The sequence below is a fragment of the Tachysurus vachellii genome, chromosome 2 (assembly GCF_030014155.1).
Source record: "Tachysurus vachellii isolate PV-2020 chromosome 2, HZAU_Pvac_v1, whole genome shotgun sequence".
NCBI classification, from domain to species: domain Eukaryota; kingdom Metazoa; phylum Chordata; class Actinopteri; order Siluriformes; family Bagridae; genus Tachysurus; species Tachysurus vachellii.
Window position 1 is genome coordinate 25,464,305 of NC_083461.1, and position 17,364 is coordinate 25,481,668.

The 17,364-nt window shown below is 41.8% G+C and overlaps 1 protein-coding gene across 1 annotated transcript in view; it reads left to right on the forward strand.

The window, feature by feature from the left end:
- The window catches only part of arid5b (AT-rich interaction domain 5B), an 83,245-nt gene that overhangs the window by 39,267 nt on the left and 26,614 nt on the right, over positions 1-17,364 (forward strand). The window contains exon 5 of the mRNA XM_060864003.1: positions 15,821-15,942. Coding sequence (XP_060719986.1) covers positions 15,821-15,942 — 122 coding nt within the window. The remainder of the gene's footprint in view (positions 1-15,820; positions 15,943-17,364) is intronic.

Here is a 17,364-nt window from a genome sequence, read left to right on the forward strand (position 1 = left end):
TGTGTGTCTCTCTGTGTGTCTCTCTCTGTGTGTCTCTCTCTGTGTGTCTCTCTGTGTCTTTCTCTCTCTGTGTGTCTCTCTCTGTGTGTCTCTCTCTGTGTGTCTCTCTCTGTCTTTCTCTCTCTCTCTCTCTCTCTCTCTCTCTCTCTCTCTCTCTCTCTCTCTCTCTCTTCATCTTTGTCGTTCAGTTTTTTCCTCATTATTTTTGTACCAGAGTAATTACAGGTCGATGGCCTTAAACACAGCATATAACTGGATTCAGGTGGCAGCGGCTATAAATATTACACTGGCAAATAGTCATTTCTGAATGTTTACTCCAACATGTTTACTGAGAGACATTATTAATTTATGGACTCTCTGTAAAATTGCAACAAAAGACAGATATTCACACGCGGCACATTTTAATACACAGACGGCCTCGAAAGGACAACAACGACACATTGACGCTTGATTTCAGGATATTACTCTTTACTTGGACTAAATATTCCTCAGATTAAGCTGCACTGATTTGTTTGCCTGTATTTATATTTCAGACTGGTTCATTATGTAAGATGTTTAAATGTTGACCAGCAGGCTTTTTTTTAAGTTAAACTTCTTAAAGAGGAACAGAAGCATGTGTCCGTCACTCATCTGTGTATTTATAGTGCTTTATTCTGATGTTTTTCCAGTCCCATGTTGCCGGTGTGTGTTTGTTTCAGAAACGAGACAATGAGACTGCACCAGGAGCTAGCATCATTCGCGACTGTTAGCCAGTTCAGATTCTGTGTACATGCCTTCGTTTGTCAGGAAGCATGAAATGTGGTGTTACTACAAATCTGGAATGCTAAATTATTTACATGTTTAAGCGTGTACATGAACACGGGGCGATGGAGAGTCTGGGAGATGACTGCGATCCGATATGCCGAGCTTTGAGCCGGATTACGTGGTCTCTGGACTGCGGCGCAGTTTAATGAGTTTAACTTTTCTCTCTTTTCCCACACTGACTACACACGTGTTCAGAGGCGCATGACCAAGAACATGGAGGCGTTAATGTCCCCAACACTTTACCTTAGTCAGCTGGGTCAGAGAGACCTGCTGTATTCAGGGAGGAAAATCCTTCCACTCAAATCCTCACCGAGTTTTCAGATTTCATCTCTATTTACTTTTCAACAGCTTCATCATGGGAACTGACTTTTCCGCACGCTGTCCACATTTCTGTTTACTAAGAGGAAAAGATCCATATAGAGTTGACTTTGCTGTACTGGAGGCAGCAGCTGCTGGAGAGAACAATCCCTGTTGTACCTGTATGTTACGTATACGGGTTCATTTCACACACAACTGCTCGTGTTTTACTGGATTACACTCTCACAACACTGCTGGAACAAATAACACCACAATTTTACATGAAAGAAACTATTTTAAAAGAAGCATAAAATGAAATAATTTACAAAAACATTGTCAAATATATGAATCTGAATCAGCACTGGACTATTATCAGACCCTGCGGCGCGCGCACACGCACACACACACACATACACACTCTCAAACACACACACATACTCACACAGACACACACTCACACAATCTCAAACACACACACTCATTCATACACACACACATTCATACACACACACTCTCTCACACACTCTCAAACACACACACACTCATTCACACACACACACACACTCATTCATACACACACATACTCTCTCTCAAACACGCACACACATACACACACTCTCTCAAACACACACACTCACACTCACACACTCTCAAACACACAAACACTCACACACACTCACACATACACACACTCTCACACACACTCACACATACTCATTCATACACACACACACACACACACACACACACTTATTCATACACACACATACTCATTCATACACACACACACACATACTCATTCATACACACACACACACACACATACTCATTCATACACACACATACGCATTCATACACACACACATACTCATTCATACATACACACACACTCTCACACATACGCACACACACACACACACACATACTCATTCATACACACACACACACACACATACTCATTCATACACACACTCTCTCACACATACATACACACACACACACACATACTCATTCATACACACACATACTCTCTCACACATACACACACACACACACACACACACTCACACCTTGTTTACATTTATTTAAGATCAGACCTATAGCTGGTTGAAGCATCTGTGAGGACGTCGTTGATGTCAAAAAGCTTACCGTCTTTTGGAGCTGTAAGTTTGTAATCAATTTATTTTACATTATAATTCAGGTCTCTCACGTTGGTCCTTGAGATAATGTTCATTCATTTGTTCTTACTGTAGTAACCAGGTCTGGTTTACTTTGGTTTAAATCAAAGTTTATTCACATTGTAGGAAATAAAACTAACTAAATGTGATGTTGGTATCATGTGACATAAACTGCGGGAGCTGAGGATGAGGAACTGCCTGAGACACTGTGAAAGGTTTAGATGTAGAAAAATGTGTGTTTTTCTTCTGGGTTTACTGGGAAAAATAAGATGAGTTGAGTTAAACTCCAGTTCAGTTGCTTTTACTTTGCGTGTTGTTGTAAACTTTTCCAGCAGTTATTACGTCTGTTTATATCACAGATCGACTCAGATCATTTACAGAATCGGTTGGAGTCTGTGTGATGAAGTCACTCATCCTCTCCTAGTTTCTACACAACCTGTGACCTGATTGTGTAAGATATAGTCCACATTACAGAGTCAGTGTCTTCTGTTCTGGTTTCTTCTATTTCTCACGTCTGCTGTTGTGGCATAAAGTCTCACCTTCTATCATTTACATGGACTTACATGTGTTCTTCAGGATTATTCCTTTTTCACAGCAGCTTGGTTTCAGTTGTGCAGGTGGAGAAATGTGTGTCACAGCAGAGCGCTCTGTGATTTGTCCTGTTTATCCATTTATTATGTTACACTTGCACACACCTTCCCCTTTGTGCAAACTAAAGAGAACGACAAAAAGCAATTGTGCCTTTGGAGCAGTGACAGAAAGCGAACTTACATGGTGGTGAAGTGTGGAGAGAAAGACGTGTGATATTTAAGTCATTTCCATGATAAAGAATATGTAGGATTGTTTATTATAACTTTTCTTTAGCACAGTGTGTTACAGCGTGTGTAAACGTTGTGCAGAAATCATTTGTCAGCTCTGTGTTTAACTGATTAACGCTCCAATCAGTCGCTCATCATATTCGACTCGATTTAATTTGTTTCGCAGAACAATTAATCAGCAGTAACGGGATTCGATGCAGGACAGTTACAGATACATCTCATTTCCAACGCAGCGTCTGATCTAAATCATTAGATGTTCATCATGTTTTCTATCTGTAATATGTGCACAAACATCCCTAGTAGTAAGCCGTGGCTGTGCGTTCTCCATGAAAGCTCACATTACCATTATGCAAATGTTCTCACTGATACTGAGCTCATGCAGGCAACCAGATACTTTGCAAGTCAATATGAGTTCATATGTTATGTTGATTACACTCTGTCTTCAGCACACGTTCCATCCTTCTCTCATTTAATACTCCAAATAAAGGAGAGGGCTTTTTAAATGTATTTTTAACATTTATTTATTTATTTATTTATTTTTGAGACTTTACTTGTCTGGAGTTACAGATCATAGATCACAATCTGTATTCCACTTTCATTATTATGGAGAGTCGGCGCAGTCTGCTGAACGACGTACGTCTCCTGAAAGTCATTATGTTTCTGAACGTGTGCTATAGAAAATAAACGAACGCTCATCCGTTATGGCGGCCGCCATCTTCCATTTCTCCTGCTATCTCTCCACCACGATGCCAGCGATGTGCCAGGTTCAGATATTGTTGCCAAAGACCTGGCTTCGCTCTGCTCTCTCAGGCTTTAAGTTTCATACGAGCTTCGCTCTGCATACCACGATGACATCTCAGTCACCCAAGAGACGCGTTCAGCCCGTGTTGTGTTTCACTGTAATTAACTGCCATTATGCCGAGCACTTCTGGCTGCTCAGGAGAAAAAAATTGGGGGTCTTCCATTCTGAATAGCAGTGCACCAGCCCTCCAATTTCCCTCTCACGTGTTTATATTTCTATTGTACGTGTTTGATATTAATCAGCCAGATAAGTATTAGAAGCTTCACATACACTCGGGAGATTTGAGTCGGGCTTTGCCATTCACTGCGGAAGAATAGACCGGCGTTTTGTTGAAGAGCCGCACAATCACAGCGCTAATAGACGCCGCTTCAGTTAAACAATTATGCCGCATTGTGTCTCCCCAGCCGTCGCTAGCACAGGAACAGGAGCCAGAATCATACATCATTCTGTAGATGTGAGAGTGGAGGGACTCTCCTGCCATTTCAACAAGGTCATTTCAAAAGCATGTACAGAATAATTACAACACAAGGAGCTCTCGCAGAGAAAGCAAGCTCTAAATGAGACGGTGTTGATGGAAGCGATTAGCGGTTGAATTGAGTCCCGTTCTTGTTTTCTAGCTTGACGCTATGTGAATAAAACGAAGGTAGATCTGTATTGAGGAATTATAATAACAGCCATGCAGCGAATCAACCAACTGCTGCTTTTCTGAACAGCCTCTTAAAGACCAAGGTGGAAGTAAACTGCTACGGTCGCTGGCTACATGGCTACATTCCTCAACATTTGGATTATTCATATGTTTTTGCCATCATCTTCCTCTTTCCTCTCCCTCATCACTAAGTCACTTGGGATCATTTCGTTTGGTGACAGTGCCGTTGTGCTGCTTTTGACGATTAAATCCTCGTACAATGGCTTTTTTTCCTTTCCTTTTCTTTTCTCCCTCTTTTGACAAACTATTATTTTACAGCTCTCCACACTTTAGTCATTTTAAAGGTCATTTCCAGGACCTTCTGACATATTCTCTCTCTCTCTCTTTCTCTCTCCCTCTCTCTCTCTCTCTCTCTGTCGCTCTGGCAAGGCTTTTTCTGCAAGAATACACTTTACAAGTTGGTTTATCACTGCCAAGTAACTACATTATTCTCTGTGAGCTGAATACCAATGATTTCTGTCTCCCTGTCACTGGCTTTTATCCGCCGAGTCTTTTTTTTTCTCTCCAGCAGTTCTGTGTGCTGTATATAAACCACACCATCTACGTGAGGCTGTATATATTGTTCCCGCGTATTGTTACACATAATGGTGTAATTATAAGAGAGGAGTTCATCCCCCTGGAGTCGTTTAAGGAGAGGATTTGGACAGCGGCTCTGAGCGGAACTGCTGAACTTTTTTTAAGTTTAAATTTGAAGACACGTTCCACTTTTACAGTTTTTATGTTGAGGTTTAAGTGCAGGGTGCTATAATATTCTCTTTTGATGTATTGCTTTAATATAGCGGAGGTTACTACCCACTGAGATGACACAGTTTTGTTGTGAGGATGTGGAGTGCTGTTTTTTTCTTCTTCTTCTTCATTGGAATGAATCAGCAGCGAGCAAACAATAGTTCTTTGAGTTGTTTAATTACTTCGTCCTGGAACAGCATATTTCCTTTCTTTGTAAGTATTAATAAAAGATGCAGTATTGCTATGTGAATGGAACATGAGTACAGACGTATAAAAGATGTGGGCTGTGTTTGAATCGTGCCCTTGTTTTGGAATATTTGGAAGGATATTTGACGTTGAGTGAATTTGTTCTTCGCATACCATTAAACAAAGCCTGTACGCTTTTCATCTAGACACATATATACATAATAAAGGACAGAAATAGATCCTTTTATACACACACAAATATATATGCAAAAAGAATCCAGAAAAATGCAAATGTGCCAGTCGTCCAACAGAGTCGTCCCACTCCTAGTAGCTTTGCCTACGAGACGAACAGAGTCCCTCATGCCTCGTAAGTCCACAGCAGGTCCACAGTGTCGACCCAGAGCTCCAGCCAGAGAGTGAAAGTCGCTGATTCAGATTTTGCCACTGATATGCAAACGACCCTGTTTGTAAGCTGTGGAGCAAAAAAGGGGAGGGGAGGGGAGGGGCAGCAGAGACGAGGAGAAGGGGGGGGGTTAGGAAAAGGAGTCATGAATCATGAATCAATTCAGCTCCCAGTTGGAGAGGAGGGGCAAGAGCTGGCATTCAGAAGCACTCGCTTATTATCAGCCAGGATGTGGAATGGCATTAGTGGGCACGGGGCCAAGCAGCAAGCCTTATTGAGAAACTAGGGCAGGATTTGTAGCCATGGCTCCCTGCCTGAGCCTTAGTGCCATGCTAACATTGTACAAAAGAGCGTGTGTGAGCCCTTAACTTGAAAGGAATATATATATATATATATATATATATATATATATATATATATATATATATATATATATATATATATATATTCCTACCATAGACCTTCCCTTCTAGATGGGCTGACACATTAAATACAGCTGTAGAGCCATTTCCTAAAGGTCGCGAGTCAAAGTGAATAGAATTCTATTCTCTTTTAGATGACAGCGTTGGAAAAAAAAAAAGTATGCCTATGTTCCTGAAAACATTTCTAGGAAAATAATGTAGAAATGAAGCTCACACAGAGAAAGCAAATGGCTAGAAATGATCCAGTAGATCCAAATGGCTTCTTGTTCCACACGCATCACTAATTCCTAACAAGACCATAATCTTCCCTTTCTCAGTAGGAGCGTCGGCGTCAGATCGATCCCATTCAGCCTTTTAAACAGCGCTCCTGTAACAGGGGGCACAGACTTCAAAGTTAAATTAAGTTTCTGGTAAGTATGCACACGCCGCCGGTAGCCTGGTTGTCATGGGGATCCGGTGGAACGGAGTGTGCAGTCGGCTACGTGTTGATTAGCACCTGGCCTCGGTCCAACTATCTCCTATCATACACGAAGATAAGAGAAAGCTCCTCCTCTTTTTACACCCCGCTTCCCTCCTCAAGCTTGGCCTGGCTTTGAAGTGCCTAATAGGTTTAAAGGTCAGGATTAGCACATTTGTGTCAGTGCAGAGAAGGCAACGCGTAAACAGATTTTCTGCATGCAGACGGCCATCGTGCATTTATACCAGGAGACTGACCTTGTTTACGCTGTAATGAAAATCATCAGCACTTGAAGCCCAACCAAGGCTTATGACTCGCCTTCCTTTTGTGTCGCCTACGACAAAGCTCACATGCTGGGACGCATAATTATTTTCAATGGAAATCAACGTTTGAGGGGCAAGTGGAGGATCTGTTATATCTCCCTGGTAATCGCAGTCACCGTGGAATTCACATTATGTCAGCAGGAGTGAACAAACAGTACTGGTTATATTCTCTCTCTCTCTCTCTCTCTCTCTCTCTCTCTCTCTCTCTCTGCCTCCCCCTTCCTCCTGCCATTCTTCTAAGAGTGACAACTCAAATTGGATGGATGTAAACAGAATATTTAATGGCTTTAGGTTCTTATTCATAGTTAAATGCAAAAAAAATCAGGCTTTTATTCAGTCTGCTTGGTCACTCCGCTGGGTGCCTGAAGCATTTTAAACTGGTTTGTGCTCCAACTATTCTGAAGTGTTTTAATCTGGCGTTAATTAATTCTTATTAAGCATCTCAGTGAAGTAGGATTCGGTTGTTATGTCTCATCAGCATCTAGAAATCTGTGTGTGTGTGTGTGTGTGTGTGTGTGTTTGTGTGTGTAAATCACCCCAGTCATCTATATGTCATCTGTAACTTGTCCACCTCCACCTCCACCCTGACAGGACAATCAGTCACTCTGGTGTATAAGACAGTCTCCTAAATTCGCTTTGCTCCCAGAAAGAAAAATCAATATGTACAAACCGCTTCCATGTACAATTGTAGTAGGAATTAAAACAAATACATCAGGGACAGACGTGTTTACATCATCACAACATTCTTCTAACCTGAACTTGTGATAATCATTAATTCTTCTGTCAGGTCTGGAACATATCTGTGTTGAAGAACAATTCAGTTTGTGCTTATTTCCACTCTGGAAAGGGATTTTTTTTTTTTTTACTATTATGTTTTTTCCACCCAAAAGCATTAGATGATATGTTACTGTAATAACTTTAGTAACACACTTCCCATCTGGACAACTAACAAACCTTATATTACAATATCACTGTTACTGTAAAAGACCCAGCTTGTGATATGAGTATTAATGGATAGGGCATGTATATATTTCCCCCACACACATTTTCATAGATGAAAACACAAACGCTGGAGTTTTACTTAGCTGTCTGTGGCATATGCTGTCGTTTCTCTCTCCAGCTCTGGCCGTAACTAACGCTAGTTGCATCAGCGATTCTGATGCAAGTCTGCGCTGTGCGTTTTTCTACCTCCCCATATATACCACACAATTTATTTGGAAGAATTTACAACAGGACACAGTGATTGTTCTCTGCTCAGGTTATTCCACACCTCTCTGAGTGACTCTCGCTCTCTCTCTCTCTCTCTCTCTCTCTCTCTCTCTCTCTCGGGTCCTTGTTTCTTTTTTAGATCCTTCATTATGAATCAGATTTATAATTCTCTCATGTACATATGAGCCTCATTCCTCTCCCGTAATTATCTGACTTCATCTGTCATTTTTTTATTTTGTGTTTCTTTCAAAAGCAACAGCTCCATGTGACTCAATGCACACACATATACACACACACACACACACACACACACACACACACTTACAGGCACTTACAGACACACGCTCCATGCGACTCAGTGCGGCTGCTTTACGTTCTATCTGAACGTGTGTTAAACATCCAGATCAACACAGATGGCCTGAGCTCAGACAAGCTGCACATTAGCATCTTCATTTAGAAGTGCAGCAGAGAGCGAGGGAGAGAGAAAGGAAAAAAGAGAGAAGACTGTAAATGAGATTTATGAGAATCTGTTCTGGTTGTTGTTACACATATCCCCTGTCTGTGAACACGCCCCCAGCAGGCAGGGCAGCGCATGTGGACGATGTGCAGAGGAAACGCTGGACACAGAGATCAGGTGGTGTCGCCCTCCTCGCTCAACGGTGACCATCTGAATCTGTCAGTTGCGTCCGACCCACTGCTCGGGCACCGTGCCAATAGCTGGAGCCTGCAGTGTGCCAGGGGCAAAGCAATGCCTCACGTTAACGCACATTTTAAAGGCTTCAGTCACACTGGCCTTTTAGATAAGACAGATCGGCCTCTTAGCTCTTATTGAATGAGGCCAGAATCGTGGGAGATTTGTCTTAGTGTGTTCTGTGTGTGAACCTTCTCATTTAAAACACACACACACACCCATACACACACTTACACACACGCACGTGCACACATACACACACTTACACACACACACTTACAGGCACTTACACACACACGCACGTGCACACATACACACACTTACACACACACTTACAGGCACTTACACACACACACGCACGTGCACACATACACACACTTACACACACACTTACAGGCACTTACATACACACGCACGCGCGCACACACAATCACACAGGCGCACACACACATACACACGCGCACACACAGAAAATCACACACAGACACACACACACTGTCCAACACACACTCCAGAAAACAAAAGGAAATGTTTTGAATTTTAGGTTGTTGTTTTTGTTTTTTATTAAAAGCCACAGAATTTATAAAAAGTCACCAGTCAAATCTTTGCAAAAGTTTCAATCTGTCAGATACCCCTGTCTTTGTGAGGACATTTTGTCCCCGCAAAGATATAAAAACCAACTCCGACAACACACAACCATAATTAAAAGCTCACTGAACTGAACCATTTCCTATATTTATGTATTTGTTTTTAGAATAAAAGCTCAGTTTTAAATATTAAAGTGTTTCAGTGTTGCTGTAGACAAACCCAGATCTGCTAGAATGGATGTTATTTCACTTTATTTTTTTCTTCCCTGGAAATATGCTGTAGCTCCGCCCCCAGCCACAACAGAGCCTCTTAGCTCCTCCCACTTCTTATAAACATTACTGCACAAAACACATATAGATTGATCAGGAAAAGAAGAATGCTCATGAGGGAGGTTTAATAATTGCACACTGCTCCTTTAAAAGAGCGTATAGCTTATGTGGAGAAAAAAACAACAGTTTAACAAATTCCCTTTCACTAGGAATAGAGAAGATGCCTCGTTTAGAATATTGGCTCATTTGTTATACAGTGGAGGGCAGTGTGTGTGTGTGTGTGTGTGTGTGAGGGCATTATTGCTCACAGTAATACCTCTGAGTGACACTAGAGGGCAACTGGCTGTCAATGAGATGACTCCTGTAACATGACAGCTATAAATAATTCAAGGCAAATCCTCAGGAACGCTGCTGCTTATTCCCCTGCTGTATCCTCTCTTTAATATCACAGCCGAGACTCATGAAATCTCAAAAATAGCTAAATGTTTCCTCCCTAATAAAAATCTGAGGTGTTTTTTTGGTAAATAGTTGAGATTTCTATCCTAATCAGGGTTTGTGTACAATTGTGCATGTATGAGAAAGAGATAGTCACTCAGAGTCACACAGAGTCACACAGAGTCACACAGAGTCACTCAGAATCACTCAGAATCACTCAGAATCACTCCGAGTCACACAGAGTCACTCCGAGTCACACAGAGTCACATAGCATCACACAGAGTCACTCCGAGTCACACAAAGTCACACAGTCTCACACAGAGTCACTCAGTCACACAGAGTCACTCAGAGTCACTCAGTCACACAGAGTCACACAGTCACACAGAGTCACACAGAGTCACTCAGAGTCACTCAGAGTTACATGAGCTGAAGCTCCAAAAGCATCTAATAACAATATGAAATACAGGCGACACAAGTGGTTTTGTGGAACAGGATGAAGCCATATCAATAATTGGATTAGTCAGGTTGCATTTTTCATCCGCTTTGGTGAGCAGTGTATATGTTGCTGGACTCATTGGCATGTGAGCCACGCCACAGCAGTCTGGATGACAGATTATAAATAAAACCAGACCATCACCATCTAGCTAGAATTGGTATAGAACTGCAGTGTGTGTTACAGCTGACGCATCGCTTTCCCCGCCTGAGCTGACCAGTGACAGAGCACCATAACACCACCTTCAGCAGGAATATTTAAATCAGACGGCTATGTGATGGTAACGAAAGACGTGTGTGTGTGTGTGTGTGTGTACATTTATATATTTATATATATATATATGTTCCACTCACTCTCTCTCAAATTAGCATCTGACCTTGGTGAGCACATCCCTGACATGCGCCGCTGAGATTAGTCCCAATGTGTTTGCATTGCAAAGCAGTAAACGTTGTGAGGGACTCCTGCTGACTCCCCTCACCACCATCCGAGATTAAAAGGTGGAACAGTTGCTGTTTCAGATGGGGATTTATCAGCACACGGCATTATTTAGCGAGGTCGATATCATTTATTAATCGTGTGTGTTTTGCTCCTTCTGCGCCTCACACCGCCATCTGCCGTATAGCGTCGTATTAAATCAGAGAGAGAGAGAAAAGGGAGGAGGGAGTGAAAAGAAGGCGAGAGAATTAAAATGGGGGGGTGACAGGCAGAAGGAGGGAATAGGTGGAGATTAATTTCCTCCTGTCTCGCTTACAGATGGCGAGCTGTGTGATATGTGGATAGATCTGAAGTGACGTACCACTCCTTGCTTCTCTAGCACATTGATATGAATGTTTCTGTCATGTTTATATTCGTCTAATGCATCAAGCTCAGTATAGTCTGGAACGTTCCTCATGTCCGTTATTACAAGCTGATTAATGGACTGTGATGATGATGATGAGGATGATGATGAGGATGATGATGAGGATGAAGATTTGGGTGATTTTGCACAAACTGGTCTTGTACATCTTATTTCCATTCAGGTCAAATCAGATGCTGCGTCTGGTAACATTCCTGTTGTGCTTAAATAATGCTGCAAATAAATAAAATGGCTCACATTGAGAATAAAACATGTTCTTTTGTCCTAATCAGGGTGAGAACGAGACAAGCAGAGTCACACTGGATTATTTTAGGTCAGGAATATTAATAATACTAACTGAAATATGCAGAAGGATTCTGTATAAGTAGTTTAGTGAAGAAAGATTGTTGTTGCTGTCATTGTTTTTATAATCACATACAAAGCTTTGGCTCAGTCGAGAGATTTCAACTCATAACCATCGAGTCTGCTCTTTCTAGTAACAAAGTAGATGCGGCCCTGACTTAACTCTGTACGCTCCTCCAGCTCACTATCAATATTAAATATCGGCCATTTCGCATGCCATTTGGCAGCACATTTAATTAATCGTCCTCCAGAATAATGAGGACAAATCGCTGGATAGAAAAAAAATGGCACGAAGCTCCTTTAACTACAATATAAATGAAGTTGTCAGAGCATCGATTGTAACCACAGCGTGTTTGTATGTTACACTTGCAAGGTGACTCTGGGACTCCAAAAAATATTCCTCCAGTCCAAAACTAAAAGAAAATACCAACAAGGACAATAACAGGAAGTCATTAAATAGCAGTAAATTACAGCACATTATGTGGAGATTATTATTATTATTATTGTGGGTCTGGTTTCTACTCATCAGAAGCTGTAGTGGAAGTGAAGGATTTTACTAGTGTTAGCTTCAGGAGAGAAGATACAGAGTTTTTCACATTCTGTGGTAGTGTGTGTTTGAAGCTGAGGTTGTTGAGTAACACCGTAAGGCAACGTGTTTAATTTGGTTCCCTCTGAGACTTCCCTCGAGCTTCAAACGGCTCGTCCCAAATCTTTGGCAGGAGAACCCACAGATACGTTTCAAACATCTTTCAAGGAACAAACACGGCCACAGGAATGAGCGAGCAGAAATTTGATCCTCTGAAAGCCTTGTAGAGCTCCTCAGTGGATTTGGAGGGAAGGCGAAGGGGTCCCTGGATTCCAGGCTCGACCCCCAGTACACTGTTCAAACAACCTGTTGAAGCAACAGCGTTCAAACAACCTGTCGCAGACTAAATCCTTAAATCCTCTGTGACTAATGAGCAACAGATGGATGTGTTGTGTTCGTACATTACGACCAGATCTCCGTCTCTGGGAAAATGTGTGATATATATCTTGATTGTTACATGTGTGTTATAGATCTACATCTACACTGACATTTCTATCAACTGTTTGACAGACGCCTTCATCCAGAGAGGAGGGCTTTGTGTGTCCTCCATCAAAAACATAGCATCCTAGTACAAATCCGTCAGGGTCTACAACTACATCCTGTTTCTCTTTGGCTGCTTTTTATTAATCACAAGAAGAATGATGATGATGATGATGATGATGATGACATCATTATTGTTGCTGTTATTATTAGTAGTAGTAGTGATGATGGTCTTCTATGTTATTGTTATTAATAATTCATTCGTGATTCATGATTCATTCACGTGATCTGAATATACACTGATCGGAATAATGAGAATTAGTTGGTATTAATAACGAGGTTCATATCCATATCCACTCCTAATCTTCTACAATAATTTTGTTTTCCAAATGCTGCTCTTTGATCATTTCTACAGCCTGTTTGAATGGTTCAGAGATCCTGATAGCAGTTTGCTCCCAATTCCTTAGATACTTCTATTTGTGCTTGTATTTTTATTCATGCACTGCTTTTCATCATCACTGTCTATATCCAGTGTGTGTGTGTTGACCTTATTCTCTCTATTTATTCATCTGTCAGTGTACAGAAAGCAGCAGACACGTGCAGTGTTGTGTGTGGATAATATTACACACTAATGCCACAGACGTGTGTGATCGAGTGACCGTAACAAGCCGGTGGCGTTTCTGACACACCTCCTTGTCAATAAGGAGACGTGTGTGACGTAATGGTTGTAAGTGAGTGTCAGTGTGGAGCTCGCACTGCTCTCATCGTCGCCGTCATCCTTCTCAGATGCTGTTGTGTGCCAGAGGGAGTAAAATATGAGGACAGCTGTTTTGTCCAGAAGAGCGTCAATAATACGAGACAAGGGGACAAATGCAACAGTTGTACTGCATTCCAGTGCGGGGAAGCCAGTGGTGTGTTTATGTGTGAATAATGATGCGCTGGGAGAGGAGGCCTACTAGCAAGGAAATGTGAAGGAGAGAAGAAGCAGGAATAACACAACTCTCTCTCTCTCTCTCTCTCTCTCTCTCTCTCTCTCTCTCTCTCTCTCTCTCTCTCTCTCTCTCTCTCTCTCTCTCTCTCTCTCTCTCTCTCTCTCTCTCTCTCTCTCTCTCTCTCTCTCTCTCTCTCTCTCTCTCTCTCTCTCTCTCTCTCTCTCTCTCTCTGAGTCTGTGTCTGCATTATTCCCTCTCTCTTTTGTGCAATTTCACAGTCAGATTTGAGGCAGTGAGGAAAGGGGACAGATGTTTGCTGTCAAACATGTGATGTCTCCATGCTGCTATTGTGTGACCACCCGGCAGTAACAACCCCCCCACCCACCCACCCCCACACACATACACCCTGTAAACCCAGGATTCATTTTGAGCTGCTGCGCTTGTAAAGCATACACGTGAACACGTGCACTGAGGAACTCTCGAAGACAAACAAGCTCAGAGCTTCATGTACTATAATACTCACAGAACTGGAATTTAAATAATGGTGTGAACAAACTTTGGAAACTGCAACCTTCAGGGGCAACAGTTTATGTGTGTGTATGATGCGTGCACACACACACACACACACACGTATATTTGGTGAGATTTGATATTTGAGAGCGAAACCCTGTGCTTTCTCTCATTACCTCAGCAGAGAGCTCAGCAGGAGCTGGACTTGATGCCTGAGCAAATGTGTTTGTCACATGGACTGCATGAAGCGAAACAGTCTCGCCTGTTGCCAAGGTGACAATAAAAGCCCCTTATATAAATGTTTATTCTTGTAAGAAAAGGTTTAATTTCAGCTGCTGTTTTTCTTCCCCCTCCATCCCTCCACCTCCTGCTGCTCATTGCTCAGAAATTATAGAGGAAAATGTCTTACAGAGATTTGAATGGGGAAAAAAGGAGACATATAGCTGTCCTTTGTTGATTTGAGTGTGTTTAGTTTCTCTCTCTTTCTCTTTAGATAGATATTTTAGGTTTAGTTCTCCTCACACTGATGGCGGTGGGGTTACAGCCCAGGGCTCGGTGTCACCTTGGCTGTGATTTGATCATCATCAGATGTTGAATGTTGCATTCAGTTAAACTGGAGCGCTCTGGAGCATTTGCGCTTGTTTTCAGGATAAGAACGTCTGTCATGTTTGATCTTGTTCGTACACGTCATTTTCATGAGTAAACTGAATTCTCCACCGTGTTTTTGTAAAATGCTGCCATTTTGTTTATTTATAAGCCTCAGTGCATCCTCTTGGCTGCAGACTAATCCTGGGTGATTAGCACATAACACCTTTAACAGAGACAGTCTGAGACACTTTCAGAACGCTGAAGTGTGTGAACATGCACTAACATTACTCTGAAGGGTTATTGTAGAACTGGCATGCTAAGAATTTTCTCACCTGCCTATCAAGTATTATTGTATCACACCTCAGTATTGACACCTGCTGTCACAGCTTTACACGGCGGGATATTTTTATGTCAAATAAGAAATCGAGCAAAATGTATAATAACTGTGACGGGTTATAAGGAACGCTCAAGTAAATAAACACAGAAAGTGGATTTACACAGGGTTTAGATGACATTTTGGAAATCGGTCTTAAAAAGAAGCACCATGCAGTTCTGTATCCACACTTTCAGCCAGAAGCTCATCACTCCTCTATTTTCAGCCCCGACAGGGTCGGTGTGTCAGACGCCTGTAGGGTTTGTCCTAATCACTGTCATGGCCGGCTGGACTATAAGCATCTCTCTCTCTCTCTCTCTCTCTCTCTCTTCCCTGTTCTCCACAGCACCCAATTTAAAGGGCCGGCCCCGGAAGAAGAAAGTCTCCATGTGCCAGCGCAGAGACTCGCAGGCCCAGAGTGGAAACACCAAAGAGCCCGTCAGTGTGGAGGTCAGGACACCAAGCAAGGTAACACTCTCATTAAACAATAAACAGCAGTTATGTTTTTATGTCTGTCAGTCTTTCTGTCTTCTCTGTGTCACTTCTCATAGTTGCCACCCTGTAGTTCCTGTTTCCTCAGAACATCATAATATTTTTATAAAGCCCAGTGTGGAGTCTTGTGAAACTGCCCCAGTTGTTTTCCTCTCGTTATTTCATTGACCATTGTTCCCACATGCCTTTTCCTGTACGTTTCCTCTGCCAGTATGGGAGACGCCAGTTCATATACTAGCTTGTGTAATATTATCTGCTATGAATCACTGCTCGATATATATTAATATCTGTTTCGTATTCAGATTAAAGTGGGCGTGGTCTCAGTAACATGTGGTTCTGCCCAATATCTGAAAGCACACACAGGAATGACGCAGAAATATGGTTTTATTTGGAAACTGATTAAGGCAGGGTTTAATTCAGGGTTTAATTTAACACACTTCACTGACGTGAATCATGTTCACATGACTCCCAAGAGCCAGGTTGCCAGGTTCTTAGCAAAGCATGTGTGTATTACAGAATCTATACATTAGAAATGCACACAACTGTTAACTTGTTGACCAGGAAAACAGTGAGAAAGGAAAAAAAAAGGAAACTCACCCAACCTCTTCTTATGCCTGGATATTTTGGTATATATTCAAATCTTTCTGGGGTTTTATTGTTGACTTTGCTTTTTCAAACCTGGCAACCATGAGCTTCAGTGAAACATCCTTTTAAAGTGTATAAGCATAGACACGTCAAAACACACCGATCCTGATGGACACAAACATTCCACAAAACACCCTACTTACAAATAAGATCTGTATTCCTATTGGTTAAGATGTCTGATCTGTTTAATCAGATATAACGTAAGTGTATTCAGTTACACCGGGTCTGTCACTGAGGCAGCAGTGGGGTTTGGAAGCTTGCAGAACAAAGTGCTCATGGTGCTTTAAATGAAGCTGCTCTCTTTTCATATTGTGCAAAGCCATTTTTTTAGGAAATATAATTTAGGAAATATACAAAGCAAGTACAAAGTAAGAAATAGTACAGACCGATGGGATCTGTGGAGGCCTGGACAGATACAGCAGCGTGTGTCAAAAATACCAGCAGCTGGTTTAGTGTTTTTGTTTAATGGTTAAATTACTCATTAACGAGGTCGGCCATGACACAGAGCTGAAGTCAAGAGTGTGAATAAACACAATGTGTTGTTCATTTAAAATGATAACATTAGATAAACTTCTCCTGCACATGATCTGTGTCATACAGCGTAGATGAGCAGCGTATACACTCACTGAGTTCACAGATAAACAGCATCCTGTTTTATTCGGCCAGGACAATGGAAGGGAAGCTGAGATTTAGAGAAAGGTTCCAGATATTAGAACGTTTTTTTTTTTTTTTTTTTTGTCCCAGAGTTTTGTT